The 16,962-nt window shown below is 34.9% G+C and overlaps 1 protein-coding gene across 1 annotated transcript; it reads right to left on the bottom strand.

Annotated features, from left to right (window-relative positions):
* Positions 1–693: 693 nt before the first annotated feature.
* On the bottom strand, positions 694–16,329 carry LOC124641366 (glutamate--cysteine ligase regulatory subunit). The gene is made up of 6 exons (XM_047179432.1): positions 15,880–16,329; positions 10,484–10,778; positions 5,591–5,737; positions 5,008–5,124; positions 4,243–4,428; positions 694–3,882 (listed from the first exon to the last, which is right to left on the bottom strand). Exons 1-6 carry the CDS (start codon positions 15,973–15,975, stop codon positions 3,698–3,700), a joined length of 1,026 nt encoding a protein of 341 aa, XP_047035388.1. The 5' UTR covers positions 15,976–16,329; the 3' UTR covers positions 694–3,697.
* Positions 16,330–16,962: the final 633 nt, after the last annotated feature.

Genomic DNA, 16,962 nt, shown 5'->3' with positions numbered 1-16,962 from the left:
ATATGAACAAAATATCTACTATATACCTACCTACTGAGCATATTTAAAACGTCAAATTCATTTACTCTAGAGATACTCAACTATATTGGCATAAGCTGATGGGAGTCCAATAGCGCCAAATAAGCCCGCCATTTTTCAAATCGGCGATCTAACGGATGGTTCTGGTTTGGTTATCGTTATTATATGGTGCAATCCACCTTAAAGTTACCCTCAGGAATATCACAGTGGCCAGCATCATATCCTCAGCATTACGGTTATTCTCCTTCAGCCTTCTAAAAGAAGGTCATAGTTTTCAGACTATGAAGTCGCGGAAGTGGGGCAATGTTTCTTTCTATTGATAGATTGTTACGATTTTCAATTCAGTCACTGAACTGATTTGGTTATTTTTAATGGTCAAGCTGTTAAGTTATTTTTTATTTAGTTTGTTGTATGGAACCAAGTTGTACTATTTAACTAAAACGATAACCAAGCATCCACATGCCGCCTTTTGACAACTGATGAAATAGTTCGCTTGTCTTTTGGTAAATGGTGCTACTCACCGTATAAGTATATTATTTTTATCTGGATTCCATGCACATTATACCAAGTTGTTAGCTTCCATCAGTCGTTCCACCCCACTGTCCCGTGGCATGTTATCTATTTCAAGTCACAAATGTTAATTCAATAGGGAATAAAATAAAAACAAAGCCAAAATATTCAATAAATACTTTAATTTTAAAACAATTCGGGTTTCATCTTACATGATACATTTTTGAATGTATTATAAACATTTTTACACTTTTTTAAGCATTTTTAAGGTCACATAGAACATCTTAATTTTAAGTATGAGGCACCTATGTATGAATAATTTATTTAAATATTATTTAATATATCGTAATATTCTATTAAAATGTTTGAGGGGTATACTTTGCACGTGTAACATTGTTTGTTAATCATGAAAAAAAAACTGCCATTGTGATGTGTTACAACCTTTTTGGGGGCGTTTGCGTCGGAATGTTGCTATAGCAAAAATATTTCAAGATTAATAGTATCCATTTTTTTTAACATAATTTCTTACTATTACTGGGTTTATGATATTATAATATTACAATTATATTTTACTAGTAATGAAGGCAGTAATTATATTAGAAACCATCTATTTTGAAAATGCAACGCTACTGATAGGATACGCGCATGGATAAAATTGTATATTCAGTTACAAAAATGCTTAAGCGCCACTGATAAATTAAGTAATGAATCTTTTTCAACCGTAAATAATTATAATTTGAATATAACAAGTGTGGATTGCACTATATGACGTTAACGAAAGCACCCATTTCTTTCAAATCGCCGATCTTACGGCTGGTTAAGCTTTGGTTATCGTTATACATTACGTACATGTAATTACATAGTGCAACTCACCATTACTTTGACAGATGAATTTTCAAAATTAACAGCCAGTTTCTTCATCAAAAGTAAAAGCCAAAGTAATGTCATAAAGTAAAAGTAACGGTCAAATTCGTTTTTAGGGTTCCGTACCTCAAAAGGAAAAAACGGAACCCTTATAGGATCACTTTGTTGTCCGTCTGTCTGTCTGTCAAGACCCTTTATTCCAAGGCTAAAGTAACAGCAAAACTAATAGTAAAAACGAATTTGACCGTTACTTTTACTTTAGATATTACTTTGACGTTTACTTTTGATGAAAAAACTGGCTGTAAGAAACCAATAAAATTAAGTGTAAAATGAGATTACAAATCCTAAGTACAGTCCGTATAAAAATATCCCGACCGTACATTCATACATTCAATTTTATTTATAACCTGTTTAAATGATAAAATATAACTATGGTTAACTGCATCGAAATACTATAATATACTGTACAGGATGTTACAAAAATGCCCGTTAAGTTATCTACCCTCTCAACTGCTTACGGTTTTGTAACATTCTGTATAAAAACAGCATTTTTATAGGCAAGAAAAGTAGCACCAATAGGAAAAAAAGCAATAGTTTGGTCACCCATCCCTAGTATGGCCTTGGTAATCGTGACCACATAAATTTAGAAATGACTACACTTCGCAATAGTTGTTTAAAAACTCAAAAATAACTTGTAGTAGGTAATTATTTTTGAGTTTTTTAAAAATTTGCATGTGATAGTAAATTAAATTAATCTATTTGTAAGGATGAGCGTCATACTGCTCTTCTAAAATGTCCAGGCGCTACAACTTTCCTTGCCTATAAAATGGATTCTAACAATAATTCTTATCACAAAACTGCGAAGTACCATTTCATTGTATTAAACAACAATTTTATAAGGTAACTATTTAATATAGAATATCTGTCAACTTGTCTATACTCATTTATGGTAGCTAGTATATCGGCTTTTTCACAGCCCTTTTTAACCGACTTCCCAAAAAGGAGGAGTTTTGGGATCTTTTTCTTGTATGTTCACCGATTACTCAAAGACGCCTGGAACGATTTGCAAAATTATTTCAGTTAAAACTGATTTAAAAATATCGATAAAGTTGAAATTAGAACATAATTATGTATTGCTTTTGTGGTATAGACAAGTTGACATATATTAATCGTTAAAATAATTGTATTGATAACCACATAACCTAGCTTGTGCACCAACTATAAATATTGTTTTTCATAGACACTGATAACAATAGTAAAATGCTGTAAATAAGTCGATACTTTAGTAATCATGTTATCGATAAGAAACCTCTATTTGATGTAGACAAAGACAAATAATGACCCAATATAAGAGGCTATCGATATTTTAGGTGTCAATTTTATCGATAAATATATCGACATGCAAATAACGATTTACAGAACAGTTACATCTCTTAAAATCAATATTCTGTACTTTAAATCGTAGCTTTTGAGAAGAGTAAGAATATTGTCAGTGTCTAAGAAAAGTGTAAGTAACAATTATAAGTACATACGATAGTATGCTTTAATAGTTTAACGAACTATATATATCACAATTTAAGCCATAAAATGAGCCTATTTATCTAAAATGCACTGATAATCGAATGTTTCACAATTAATAAGTTTTTTTTTTGCATTGTAAGACCCACAATTTCTATTGCACCATTAGAAAAATCACTTATTTTTTTAGAAACAATCTATCAAATTGTAAACTGGGAGTGTTGCTAGTAACGAATTTTTAAAAATACCAAAAAACAAATACTGAAATTAATGTTCAAAAAAGGTTGCACTGAAATTTTCTATTTAAATAATTATTGATTTGGATATTTTCTAAATATATTTTGAGTCCATTCAGAATCCGCACCTTTCTTATAAAGAGGAATTTGTATAATTTCAGAAACTTAGAAGTCCAAACTCCCTCCCTGCCATCCCGTCTTTTACATTATTTTATCAACATGTGTAATTCGTTTTCATAAGTATTTATGAATATCTAGACACGTCAACCTACTTCAACTGATTTTCGACCTTATCACAATAGTGGAAGGTTGATGTTCGATTGATAAAATATGTCAGATTACCGTAGGTTGACCTGCTAGTGTGTACAAATTAATGGGGGCTCTTATGCGAAGGTTTTTTAAATACAAATTAAATTTGAAAAAAGTGAATAATTCTGCATACCAGCGCCACTAAAACTATAGAGCGATAGTGGCGCCACATTCGCGCAACATGAAAATGCTTAAATAAATAGCTTAATATTAACACAAATGTTGTTCACACCTACCTATGTTTATATGTTTTCTATCTTATCTATTTTTTCTGATTTGTTGCCGATGGTGGCCTTACATACGTAGCCTTTAAGAGCTAGAACTCCCCTACATTTGATGTGGACCTGGTAGCGAGCACACCAGTCTAAGTTGTTACAACCGACCCCAGCGTCTGAGAGCGTCTTTACGGCAGCGATTGAGAGTAGATCTGTGGACAATTGTTACAATACAGTGTTGTTGCAAAAATAAATATTATAAGGGTGAGAACGTATAAGGTTAGGTCAGCAACGAATCCAGTAGCTTGGCGTCTGGAAGTAGGTAATTGATTCACCCGTGCATCGGAGAGCACGTAAATGTCGGTCCTGCTTGTGATCTCCCTCCGGTGGTGTCGGATGCGATATGAGAGTGAAGGAATAGTGAGTGCACCTGTGTCTGCGCAAATGATTGTGCACTATAATATGTCCTGCGCTGATCTCCATATATGAGAACAGCCGCCGTAGCCGATAATCGGCTAGGAGGACATCACTCATGGGGGATTTTAACCACATTCATGGTATTTGCTACTTACCAGGCGGGTCGGCATGTGTCAGCAGCTGTACATCATTGGCGCGGCAGAAGGCGTGCAGCGCGGGCGGCACCACGCAGCACGACGCCAGGTTGATCTGAGCAATGGCGGGCCGTACTCGAGCCCATGCGTGTAACTTGCGTAGGCATCCACCCCCCACGTCCGCTACACCTAACTGTTGGACGCGACCTGCACAAACAAATTAAAATATTTAGGATAAAATAAGAATAAGAAGATTCCGAAACACCTCAAAACTAGAGTAATCGATCAATGTATCCTGGTAGTGTCGCAGAAATCGGCCACATAACTCCAAGTTGCACAAAGAGCCCTAGAGCGTGCTATGCTCGGCATATCGTTGAGGGATCGAAAGAGGAATGAATGGATCCGAGAAAAGATTCGTGTTAGAGACGTAATTGTTATAAAGCGACAGTAATGGAGATGAGCAGGGCACATAGCTAGAATGGAGCAGTTCAAGTGGAATAGGAGACTAATGGAATAGAGACTGTGGGAAAACCTATTTATTTGATGGGTAGCCTTCCAAAGTAGCCGGACCAAATTGAAAGAAAATGGCAAAAGAAGACAGAGACGGAAAGATTTGAAGAAAACTATGTCCGAAGATGGATAGATAACCTAAGGGCAGTACTGGATGGTGGAAGACAAAATAATCGTGATTTTAAAGTCTTCAGAGATTGTCCCAGTTGTCATTTTAACATCTTTTGCAGCCGTTACGGTTACTCAGAAGCCAGAAAGTGTCACAACCAGTCTTACCTTCTTTAACGTAATCTTCGAGCACCCCCCACAGTATCTTGATGCCGGGCAGTATCGCCTCGCACTTGCGCGCGTCCGCCTCGTTGTCAGCCTCCACCTCCGTGCTTGACATGCGCACTGAAATTAATGCAAGCTTGTTACAGAACATTGTAGATCTTACTTGAGTCTTATAGTGCTTGTGTGTGAAAAAGAACTCTTAATATCATGCCAGCCTTGGCCATGGTCGGTTTCAGCCCTAAATAATATTAATTAAAGAGACAGAAATGACTTTAGAAATATGGTGTGATTAGGCACTAATCTAAACCCATTGATTTGGAAAACATTTTTTACCTTAATATAGGTACTAAGGTATTTTTTAGGAATTCAATTTAAGGGTTATAGTTCGTGTCAAACTTAATGGCGGCTTGGTACATTGCGCGAGTCGCTGCGCAGAAACCATTTTTAGGTATCAGGGGCTAGTGTAGAAGCACAAGGGTTATGGGCCACATGCGTGTACCTGTGCTCTGAATTTAAATTGCGAGACGCCATTATCGTTGACGACAACCTACTTACTAAATATACTGATATATCTATAGGTACTCACCGTTACTCCCCAAAGAAATGGGCGACGCTTTAGTAGCGTGTGTGTTTTTGAGGTTGGTATCATCGCTGGCTTCATCACGATGCAGGATATCCGGGTTGTACGCTAGAATCACGTTGTCTATGTACGCCGTATGCAGGGCGCCGAATACTGGAAGTAAAGAGGTTGAACATTACATTATAGCTTATATTTAAACTTTGTAATTAGAGGGATTTATGTTGTGTTTTATTATTTTTTTGATGTTTCATGGTGTTGTAGATTTAAAATAAAAAAGTTTGAAGAAAAAACATGGTATTTAACTGAATACTTAGGCCCAGGCTGCACCAACGCGGAGCGGAACGTTGTTTTTAAACAGCCAATATATTTTGCAGTTTTCAGACAGACAGACAGACATACATAAGACGAAGATGTTTTAGTAACTATCCACTGTGAGAGAGACTTTAGACGAGAAACGGAGTTCTTGGTAAAAGGAGACATGAGCTTAACGGGAAAAATCATTGATTTGAAAGAAAAATAGGCGAGCAAATCTATCATTTTGCATTCAGGTATTTCCTAATGGCAGGATAGATGTAAAAACTCAATAGGTATTCCTATATATTGGCCGTGAAACCCCAAGAAGATATTTAAAAAATACATAAAGGACAATGGGCACTTTGTATGGGATTTGGTACCCGCTCCAACAGTAACATATGATATATCATTAGAAAGGTATTTACGTGAACAATAATAAAAACTATGGGGCTTGCCTCAATTAGCTGTCCGATCCGAGTGACGATAAAAATTGAATCGACATAGCAACAAGTATGTCATCCATATAGGCAAAATCATTAAGAGGCATATGTCGTCAGTGTAATAATTTTAAACTAAGTTAATATACATCTTACATTGTTTGAGATACACTCTATTATAATCTAAAGATTGTAATAGTCTATGGAGTCTTACTACGGAAACACAATCGCCATCTGATTTGACAAAAGTTCAAAACATTTCTATTCATCTTTTTTTAAGAAGAAATTCTTCATTTTCTCAGCACCTCTTGAGGAGCAAGATTGAGTCGTAATATGTACTATGTAAACATCGTCTTCTGACTTTTCAACTTTAATTGATTGTAGATACTTAAAGACTTTCATCAAATACATAAGCTAGTTCTGCGTGAACTGCAAAGGTTTTGCACAGTCTTTATTTAAAGCAGTGGGCAGGCAAACATTCTAAGAAAGCCAAATTCCTGTTTTTTTATTACTTTACCAGTTTTTATTCAATACAGTTGGATTCAAGAACTACATCTACATTGATGATTTTTGAACATTATACATTCTATTAGTCGATGTCACGTGAAATGGACAAAGATTTGGGACTAGTCGTCATAGTAAACATTTTTTACCTTGCCAAGACCTACGCAATGGTACTAAAATCAACACTGTTGGACAGGGTACCAAAACGCCCATCGTCCTTTAAATTTTGCACCATCACTAGTTTTTATTGCTTAACAAGTTCGATCATGTTGATAACAAATCCAAATCTACTAGTCAATTTCCCGTATAAAAAATTACAACATATTTCACAATGTTAGGACGTTCAAAGATTATCTATTAAACATATGTTCCAAGGAGTTCCTATCTTTATCTATAGTTATCTTATAAAGCTGTATAGTTTGTTTTATTAAATGATTTGAAGAAAATCTGTATTATAGAGATTAGATTTTGATACAGACCATTAAAATCTTTGACATTTATCGAGGAAAACTATCAGCCAACGGCAAACAGTTAGTTTATAGATTTAAACGCAAATCTTCGTAGTAATAACAAATAACAAAAACCTATCCTATGTATCTAAAAGCAGTTCCTATGTACTCTACGCAATGGTACTAAAATCAACACTGTTGGACAGGGTACCAAAACGCCCATCGTCCTTTAAATTTTGCACCATCACTAGTTTTTATTGCTTAACAAGTTCGATCATGTTGATAACAAATCCAAATCTACTAGTCAATTTCCCGTATAAAAAATTACAACATATTTCACAATGTTAGGACGTTCAAAGATTATCTATTAAACATATGTTCCAAGGAGTTCCTATCTTTATCTATAGTTATCTTATAAAGCTGTATAGTTTGTTTTATTAAATGATTTGAAGAAAATCTGTATTATAGAGATTAGATTTTGATACAGACCATTAAAATCTTTGACATTTATCGAGGAAAACTATCAGCCAACGGCAAACAGTTAGTTTATAGATTTAAACGCAAATCTTCGTAGTAATAACAAATAACAAAAACCTATCCTATGTATCTAAAAGCAGTTCCTATGTACTATGGTCCTACTCTATGTACAGTCAACTTCAAGTCAGTGGTAACAGTTTTATAGGAAAATCGTACTTATTACTATTGAGTTAAGGTGCATGACAGTTACCACTGATGTGCAGTCTACCGTACATATGTATCTTAAAGTAGTTCCTATCAACCAATAAATATTAACTAAGTCTTTAATTCTTTATTCGCAATTAACATGTTACATAAATAAAAGATTAGATACATTTACACGTCATAGTTCATTTATAAGTCTTTATCATTCGATAGATATATCATACGGTTGTAGGAACACACCCATTTTATCAGTTCTTTTGGTATCAATAATTTTATTTATATAAGACATTGGCACTTGAAAATGACCCTTCCCGCTATGGGTGCTTCGTGAGGGAACTTACTGACTAAAAAATGTGTTGTGGGGGAGTTTGTTGCGCCACTTCTTCCCAGCAAAAAACACAAAAGAAGTGACGTTTGACGTTCTAAAAGTGCTGATTTATCGGCCTAATTTGTATAAACGTGTTTGAGTTTGAACCCACCATGTTCGTTCTTGAGCCCTTTGTGTACCAGAGGCGCGATAACTAACCAAACTTTACCCCGTGTCTGACCACTACCTTTAAACTACTTTATGACAGGCCAATAAGTGTCATTTGCATATAATTTTCTCAATTATGTTGAAGTCGGCCAAATGCAGCTGAACACCAGTATTTTATATGGAGCAACAGACTATCTGACCTCGTCAAGCCAGTCACCTAGGCAACCCGAAACCCCTTGTAAATATGGTAGACTTTCTGGCTTCTACCGGTACCAATTGCTAAAGATTTTCAAATAATTCTAGCATATTTTTTTCTGTTCATCTATTACCTACATGTCTGTACATGTCTATATACTTTAAATGAAGGTAGATATCACTCTTAAATGTCCATCAATTCATTACGATTATTGTCGCTTATCATAGTGCTGATCAAGAAACCTTGTTATGTTTGCAGATAATTAAGCGTTATTCATCATTGAGATAAGATAAGGTATCAAAAAGCAATCAGTAGAATTTCAAGACCCAGTGGGTAGTTAAGTTACACCTGATAATAAACTAAACTACCTATTTAAGAAACAGGACTGGCATAAACAAATGTAGTTTTCAACCTCAGAATTTTTGGATAAACTTGTTTTTTTTTCACATTATACGCAAGTGATTTCAAAAATATACTTGTCAGTATATTGTTTTTTCATAGATTTTTATGGTATTATGCATGCATCCAGAAAGATGGGCCACTATCGTCGCCCAGTGGACGCCTCAGGATGGACACCGCAGGTGACGATCTAGACGCCCATCGACGAGACTGGTGGACTCGGTCAAAAGATCGAGAAGTGTGGAAGCAAGATGGGGTGGCCTTTGCCCAGCAGTGGGACATTATGGGCCAAAAATAATAATAGTAATTTATAGTATTACAAATGGGCGGGTTCTGAAGGAGTATAAGGGCGGAGACGTTCCTCGTCTCCCGAACATTCGCATTTTAGCGACGCTACTTTCTTAGATTTTCCGTTGTGACAGCTCCGCTCGTCATTTGTTCTCCATGGCGCCTTCGCAATCATATCAATTAATTAATAAGTAATTGAACTTTGGCTTATAATTAACTCAGCTGGTCTTGAAATTAATATTTATTAAGTACCTGTTTTTCCTGTATTTTTTAGGGTTCCGTAGCCAAAATGGCAAAAACGGAACCCTTATAGTTTCGTCATGTCCGTCTGTCCGTCTGTCCGTCTGTCACAGCCGATTTACTCGGAAACTATAAGTACTACAGTGATGAAATTTGATGGGAATATGTGTTGTATGAACCGCTACAAAAATATGACACTAAATAGTAAAAAAAAGAATTGGGGGTGGGGCCCCCCATACATGTAACTGAGGGATGAAATTTTTTTTTTCGATGTACATACCCGTGTGGGGTATCAATGGAAAGGTCTTTTAAAATGATATAAAGTTTTCTAAAAAACATTTTTCTTAAAGTGAACGGTTTTTGAGATATCAGCTCTCAAAGTCGTAAAAAGTATGTCCCCCCCCCCTCTATTTTTATAACTACGGGGTATAAAATTCTAAAAAAAATAGAGGTGATGCATGCTAATTAACTCTTTCAACGATTTTTGGTTTGATCAAAGTATCTCTTATAGTTTTTGAGATAGGTTGATTTAACTGTAATTTACGGAACCCTTCGTGCACGAGTCCGACTCGCACTTGGCCGGTTTTTTTTCGATATAACCACATGTTTGAACGAATAAAAATAGAATAAAAAGAACGAATAACGTTTCTGCGCTAAACGATACTGATTAGCACTTGTAAAGTGTGGTCTTCAAATCCGGAACCGAGCAGAAATTCAATATTCGTCATGATTCGACATTACTAGTACCTACACCTTTGCAGGTGACTAATCTTTAACACATAATAATAACTGTGGGTACTGTGTACCCCTGGTGGGGGGTAGGTACAATTTAGTCAAAATATCTCTATAAACCTTTTGAATGTCAAAATAAATTAAGATGGAAACCTCTAACCGCCTCCTTGGTCAGAAATATACATTAAAATAAGAAAAACTCACCATTCTCCAAACACTCCGTCAAAGCAGTCGTACTGTCTTCGTTAATAAAGATCTTGACACCAATTTTCAAATTCTTGCGTTCCTCTTCCGCCATCTTGTTTTTGACATCATCATGGGGTCTGGTGATATTAATGACGGCCTCTGCTTTGTCAGCAGTGGATGCTGACACTACCATGTAGTCAGAATGGTGGTGAGAAGTCTGTGGGTGACCCCCAGTGGGGCCAACACCATTTTGGACGGGTAGACCATTCTGAGTGCCCCATTCAGAGAGTGTTAACTTGATGCTCTCTGAAAGCTGGAGAATATTGGTATTTAGTAGCGGATTTGCAGTGCAACGCATGTAACATGTTTTGTAAACAGAAAGAACGGAGTTATAAACTTGCTTCTACATGTGCAGGTTTCTGCAATGAGCAAAAGTTACTAATTATTTTAAGACAGACGTGATATACATGGCCTTACTGAATGGCTTAGCCAGCAAAGCCCTTAAAACTAGTGATGAGAAAATACCGATGACTTATTCCATCAATTAGGAAAATCCTCTAGCCGAAGTGGACACTATCAATAACAAAGTCAAGAATACCCAGTTTCCTTCCGCAAAAGCAAAGAAACTATGCAAAATCAACCAGTCATCCGAGGAAGGAAACAAAACATGAATATTACATCATTCGAACTCGTATAGCATAAAACTAAGCTTGTCTTTCAATGTTGACACACATTCGTGCTGAAAGAAGGTACACAGAGCACTGTTATCATACAGCATTCGATTACCATGAATACGCGTATATGTGCGTAAGTATAAGACATGTGTGACTGTGTGTATGACAATGCAATTATGCTTCTGAGCAGGCAATATGTTTAGCATGGTTCTTAGTTCATTAGTATAATAGGTGCACGTTGGAACAATGTTGTTACATAATTTACTTCTAGTCTTACAAACGATTGTCACATGTGTATCACAGGATTTGCAGACATCAGATTTCTCCTGCCATGGCTACGGGATTGTTCGAAAGAGATGCTACGGCAATGGCACTCAAAGAGCTCCTGAGGGAACATAGATGGGTTCTAGCCAATAAAAGTCTGATACTCCCTCCAAATATACCTACAACGGAAGATGATGCAAAAAGGTCCTAGGTTAATAAGTAATCTGGATTTTTAGTGATTAATTACCACGATAATACATACAGCAACAGTGATTTATTTTTTATCGGCCTGGTTAACAAGATATCTACTAATTACATTGCTCAATCGATTAAAAATAACCCCATGTTTTTAATATAATCTTTCCGGCATCAGGAAAGAATAGGTAAGTATTTAAGTATGTAGCAGAAAAGAGAAGAGAATATTGTGATGGATGTATGGGGTAACTAAAGATAACCACGGACCCGGCGAGATGTCACCCAGGCCGTCGACTGTACTTCTTCTGTCTAGTAGAACAAAATTATGTCCCACTAGTTCTACTGCTTAGTTCTACCGTAGAACTAATGGGAACTTTTTTCCCACTAGTTCTACTATTTTGTTACATCTCATATACCTAGTAGAACTAGTGGGAAAAAAGTTCCCATTAGTTCTACGGTAGAACTAAGCAGTAGAACTAGTGGGAACAAACCAATCAGAATGGATAGTGTAAGCAATGAGTATTTCAGTGGTAGTCAGAAAGTGACGATGGCATGGCGCCAGTAGGTAACAGAAAAAATGAGAAGTCACGAAGAATAAAAACCGACGTTTATAATGAAAAACTAGGCATTAAAAAGATATTTCATAGTGACTGGCAGTATTAGGTTAAAGTTGAACAGTCACGTCGATTTATGATGTCAAGTATAAAAATATATTACTGCTTCGTCCTTTGATATACACATTATTCATATATTTTATGAGGGGTAGGTGAGTGGTAGATTCTTATGAACTTCAACTCATTCACACTTTGTTTTTCAGAGCCGTGTTTATTTTTTTTAACAATCACTCACCCCAACATGCATAAACTAGAGGTTCCACCCGCGTGCCAAAGGAACTACTCCCCTTTCTGTAACCTGATAAAATATAACGTAGCTTTCACAATATCAGAGGAAATTTCCTAAAGGAATTCAAATGGGTATTCACGGGAAAGGGTCATAAAGAGGGGTGAGGAAATCCTTCAATAATTACACGAAAACGGACTGTTTTTTATAAAGTGCTCGACGCAGCGACGCTAGTATTATGTTTACCTATTCATTTGTTTATTTGATAATGACATTTAGTTTTACCGCATGTCCTTGTAAAATATGAGTGGGGTGCCTAAAGGTATGGAATGACATGTGAATTTGTGTGTGCTATTTCGGCCATTCAGAGAATGCGTTCCTGACACGTCGCGATTGAACTGACGACGTAACTTTGCAATGGCGTTGCAGTTACGATAAAAATATTTTTGCTGGTTGTTTACCGTTTTAACAATTGAGGAGCATTAAAACAACATTATTATATCAATAATCAATGAATGTTATTACGTCGTCAGTTCAATCGCGACGTGTCAGGAACGCATTCTCTGAATGGCCGAACTATAACCACATGTAAAGCTTATGACTCAATTGAACTTTCAGTGGGCATAGATAAGCATTGGACGCACCATGACGTTGCGAAATATTTTATCAACCGGTTATGACATCATTCTTTATTCAAATAGTTTTTTTCTTTTTTTGAAATAAATTATAGTTTATCCTTAAAGGTTTTAGTCGTCAGCGTTACTATTAATTAGATGACTGGCCACTATTTTGAACACGATGTCATGAGCTATTTTTAAATAGATATTTACCTCGTGATGATACGAAATATAGATTATCAATTAGATATTATATTTGTTTATACAAAGATGATAAGCTTGATGTTTTCAGGTAGATAAGTACTACTATCTACCTGAAAACATTGCATCATAATATATATTATTTCCTACTGCTGACTGCTGCTTCTATGACTTGCTAAAATACTTGTTCCTGTGGAAAGTTTTTTCCTGCTAAGATAACTACATATTTCATTCATACCTACTTAATAACCTGATATAAACTAATCAACATAATTACCTACTCCTTAATAATAAGATGGTTTTTTAAAGGTTATAATTAGAACATCATTCTTGCACGATTCTTATAAGAAATGATACGGAATAAAAAATGTGCGTCAGTTTCGCAGAAACTAGGCTTGATACATTTTTTTGATGTGTGAGGAACTTTTTGTGTTAATTAATGATACTTTGAGAAACTGTGTGAAATCGCTTTTTGCTAATTCTGTCTGTAAACCTACTAAAATTATACTACAGTTAATGGGTATTAGATACCTCTTTAAAATACGTAGACTAGAAGCTATTTCTTTTAACAATATTTTCTCTCTTATATTTGTGACCATAAAGTTTTCCTATTACTTGTATCACTTGACTATTTTATGTTGCCTATAAACATTCAGTCAATACTTTGGTTTAGCATTGAACAGAACCACATATTTAATACCTAGTTACCTATTGTAGCAACATAGGCAACTGTAATAAATAATTATTATTATATTCAACTATTGTTTACGTATTTTCATTGTACAGTCAACTTCAGGTCAGTGGTAACAGTTTTATAGGAAAATAGTACTTATTACTATTGAGTTAAGGTGCATAACAGTTACCACTGATGTGCAGTCTACTGTACACTCTCATGATGAAAATGAGTATGAGGAAATTTTATATTTTATGACTAATATATTAACTTGCATGAATGAACTTGTAAATGAACAATTTATGAACAAGTGTGGTGATTAATGCTCAATTCTTCTCGATGTGAAAGCTGGTCTCCATAAAACATTGGATTTTGTAGCTTATCTACACAAAACATATATAAGGAGATAACATTGCTGTTTTGAGAATAAAAATGCATTAATTATACCCTTTAATATTCCTTAAACACGTGACGAGCATCTGTTTAACTTTTTTAGAAAAACCAAATGTATTTATAAAATTATCATGTTTTATGATATATAAAACAATTTTTGGAACCTTTGCATAAGGTAATATAAAATATTGGATTTATATATCATAAAGCATGATAATTCAATTTGCCTAGCAGTTTTATAAATACATTTGGTTTTACTACAAAAAGTTAAACAGATGTTCATCACGTGTTTAAGGAAAATTCGTAGTTTATAACATGCAATGAACGTCTGTTTACCTGTTTCGCAATAAGACCAATTTTAAACAAGTAGGTACAAGTCGGTTTCCCAAAATAAATCTGAGTAGGTGATGTAATCCTGCCCTAGTTAAAAAAAGTTACATGATATGGTATATGTTAAAAATCTGCCAGTCATGGTGACAACACCATAAGAAATAATACCAATATAGAACAGACAACATGAAGTTAGTTATCTGTTCAAATAATACAGGAAGTCATTTGATACTTCATATAAAATCTAGGTAGATTATATAGTATTGTATATCAATATGTACGATGGATTGCTTTGAATACCGAATTTATGGTTTTAGTTCAATTTGTGAAACTGCTCTATAGAAAGGCTTGTTGTCAGAGTCAAATGATTTTGTTTATGAATATTAGTGTCGCCCATTTGGGTTAGAAATATGTTCATTTTATTATCAATAGTCTGTACTTCTTTCTAGAATTACATAAATCATTATTCAGTTACTCATTCACAGGATACTTAGCACATTTTTGGTGGTAGTCTAATTTATTTGATAACTGAAAAAAGGTTTTACTCAAAGAAAAAAATTGAAACAAAACATTTACTTCACTGAAAATTTGAATACCTTTCTCGCAAATTGGCTGCAAAAAGCCTACAGTATAGATGAACGTAAGCTATGGGTGAGACCTTTGCCCAGTTGTGAAATAATGTAAGCTGAATAATAAAAATATAAATAACTGAGTCAAAACGCAAAACATGTTAATAAAAAGAATTCATTCTTTACAACAGTATTAGTTTCACTACATCATTTACGCTATCTTTATTGCGTAGTAACTGAGATGAAATTATTATTAAAAGAACAATCCCATTTAGATTAGCAATAATAGGCTTAATTAGAAGAACTCTCTGTATACTTGCTATAAATTAAAAAAGGCTTTATCGCTCAATTGACTCTAGTCTCCAAAGATATTTGCCAACTATCAAACAAATGAGTAGTAAGCATCAAAAAAACTATTTTGCGCACAAAAACTGAGTGGAGCTAAGTGCAACTAGTCTAAAGAACTAAGATACAAAAACTATATTCAAAATAAGTATTTTAACTCTGTTTATTAGGATCCAATTCTAATAAGACATCCATTACATGTCTAAAAAGAAACTAGTGGGAAAGGTTGCTCACATAAGCCAATACATACTGTCACAAACTATGGTTATTCAAGCAACCATTATATTCTTAGAAGTATTGCAAAGAAACTAACCTCTTCGGTTACATTTTGTCCAGCCTTCTTCTTGATATCGATCAAGTTCAGCACATTGCCTGTATTTATTGTCACTTTAGACGCACTCTTCAACATCGTGACCAACTAGATTAACTTTTTTAATTGTGCTAGGTAGGTACTCGCGGCCTCACTCACAACCAAGGTTACCGGCCAATATTACACACACAAAAAATACTTAAAGCGCAATATTTGAATTACGAATGCGCAGCCGACGGCTATCGGCAACTATGAACGACTGAATACTGGCCTTGCACGCGGAAACTCATAATTTTTATACACAATCAGCTGGAGAAGTTGTATCTATGACGTATTGCAAAGTATGACGAAATATCTCAGTGCGGTTTAGATAACATTTTAGCGGGAAATTTGTAGGTGGAAGTATGTACGGAATGGATTATCGAGACGGATAGAACTAGAATTTTACGGAATTTTCATATTTCGCAATTATTTTATTATGAGACAAATGTCAGTAAGAAGTGATGGAAAGATTTGTCATTTTGACAGCTGCTGAAGAATAAGGTACATACACACTGAAAGACAGAAACACTACAAGAAGATTATGATGAACTGTGTATGACTACCTTTACAACACCGGTAAGGAACAGAGAATTTCCATGTATTTACTTGTTTACTGCTCATCTACCTGTTAGCTATTTACCAATTCGATATTGATTAAATCCGATTTAACCCTCCGTCCATCATTAATTAAAGAATACCCAAAACAGGAAGGAATGCAATTCGTTCTAGGTATGGGGATGTCAACTAAAATCAAAAAGTGTCTTTTGGTCTCAGTCAAAATAAAAAGTATATTTTTAAATGAATTAGTGTAGTTTGAAAAGAAAACAATCTTTCGCTATTTGTACTAGAAAACAGTAGAAGTCCTCATTCGAACTTCAACGAAAATCCTTTTTCCACTAAAAGTTAACTTGTTTGAGTTTCACCACAAACCGAGGAGCCATTAAGTGTGACTGGAGACCAAACCAGCAATAAATCTTTTGTTTTTCTCAAGAAGACGTATTCGGTTCTTATTACAATCAAAGTGGAAGGTGAAATTTAGACATC

Source organism: Helicoverpa zea, chromosome 22, assembly GCF_022581195.2.
Source record: "Helicoverpa zea isolate HzStark_Cry1AcR chromosome 22, ilHelZeax1.1, whole genome shotgun sequence".
NCBI lineage: Eukaryota > Metazoa > Arthropoda > Insecta > Lepidoptera > Noctuidae > Helicoverpa > Helicoverpa zea.
This window is presented reverse-complemented; position numbering and strand designations above follow the sequence as displayed.